Source organism: Phalaenopsis equestris, unplaced genomic scaffold, assembly GCF_001263595.1.
Source record: "Phalaenopsis equestris unplaced genomic scaffold, ASM126359v1 Scaffold206501, whole genome shotgun sequence".
NCBI classification, from domain to species: Eukaryota; Viridiplantae; Streptophyta; class Magnoliopsida; order Asparagales; family Orchidaceae; genus Phalaenopsis; species Phalaenopsis equestris.
In genome coordinates this window covers 1,922-2,885 of record NW_018225901.1, presented here as the reverse complement: position 1 = coordinate 2,885, position 964 = coordinate 1,922, and the positions used below count along the sequence as shown (strand labels likewise).

At 40.9% G+C, this 964-nt stretch overlaps 1 protein-coding gene across 1 annotated transcript; it reads right to left on the bottom strand.

Moving 5' to 3' along the window:
- Positions 1-10: 10 nt before the first annotated feature.
- Positions 11-520, bottom strand: LOC110036436 (putative disease resistance protein RGA3). The gene has a single exon (XM_020740878.1). The coding sequence runs from the start codon at positions 518-520 to the stop codon at positions 11-13; it is 510 nt and encodes a 169-aa protein (XP_020596537.1).
- Between the last annotated feature and the right edge of the window lie 444 nt (positions 521-964).

Below are 964 nucleotides of genomic sequence, written 5' to 3'. Positions count from 1 at the left end.
AAGCTTTCATTCAATTTAGAATTGAGACACCACCGATGACTTTTGCTTTCAGCCTAAATCCTGAAAGCTTTTTAACTATCAAACTAGCAATGTCTCTTAATTTTTTATAAGAACCAAGGTTATCTACACCAGCAAAAGCATGGGTGTTGAGTAGCTTCAAACACACTTCCCCCAAGCCTTTTAATGAATAAATTTCTTTATCCTTACTAACCACATTAGCAATCGCCGATGCAACTGTATTCATCTGGGTAGTTAGCAAAATTTTACTTCTCAAACCTCCGTAAACTAGAGGGCAGAGTACATTCTCCCATTTGTTCATATCTTCCTCCCAAATGTCATCCAGAACAAGCAAGAATCTTTTCGATTGCACGGTAGCTTTAAGACTCTCTTGAAAGGCAATGATCTTTTTTGCATCAAAGTCGTTCGAAACACAAACCCACATACTCAGGTCAAATTCTTCTTTCAGATCTTCATAGATGTGTTGCAAGAGAGTTGTCTTGCCCATGCCACCATGACCCATTATAGATAGAAAATGTTTTTGTACAAAGTAGAGCTAGTAATATGAGTTGGATCTTCATTTGTTGGCCTCCTCAACCAGTGCATAACAAAATCCTTATCCTTGCCTCGGCTGATGAGATTAGTTTTAGGCAAGGATCCTGTTTCACGAGCTTTGCACAACTGAAGCTCCTGCCCCTGTTGCTCCTGCTTTGCGTTTTCTAAGAGATGAAGGAAAGTCGTGACCTCAGCTGAAACTTTATCAAGTTTCTTCACAACTACCTCCAGTCCCTCCAAGTTGGGATCCTTTTGTTGAGGTGGAGTTTGTTGAGGTGGAGCCCGGTTTAAGAAAATCAATTTTTTTTTAATGTTTGTCGCCTCTTTCAACCGTTCCCGCCTCCCATTCTTTGGAAGAGGCGTGACTTTTGCTTGGTTGGCCCCACCACCATAAATGCAAGCAAATGAGGAG

Bases quoted from the DNA above. Each gene is read 5' to 3' on its own strand.
- LOC110036436 (XM_020740878.1), bottom strand. From the start codon at position 520: ATGGGTCATGGTGGCATGGGCAAGACAACTCTCTTGCAACACATCTAT.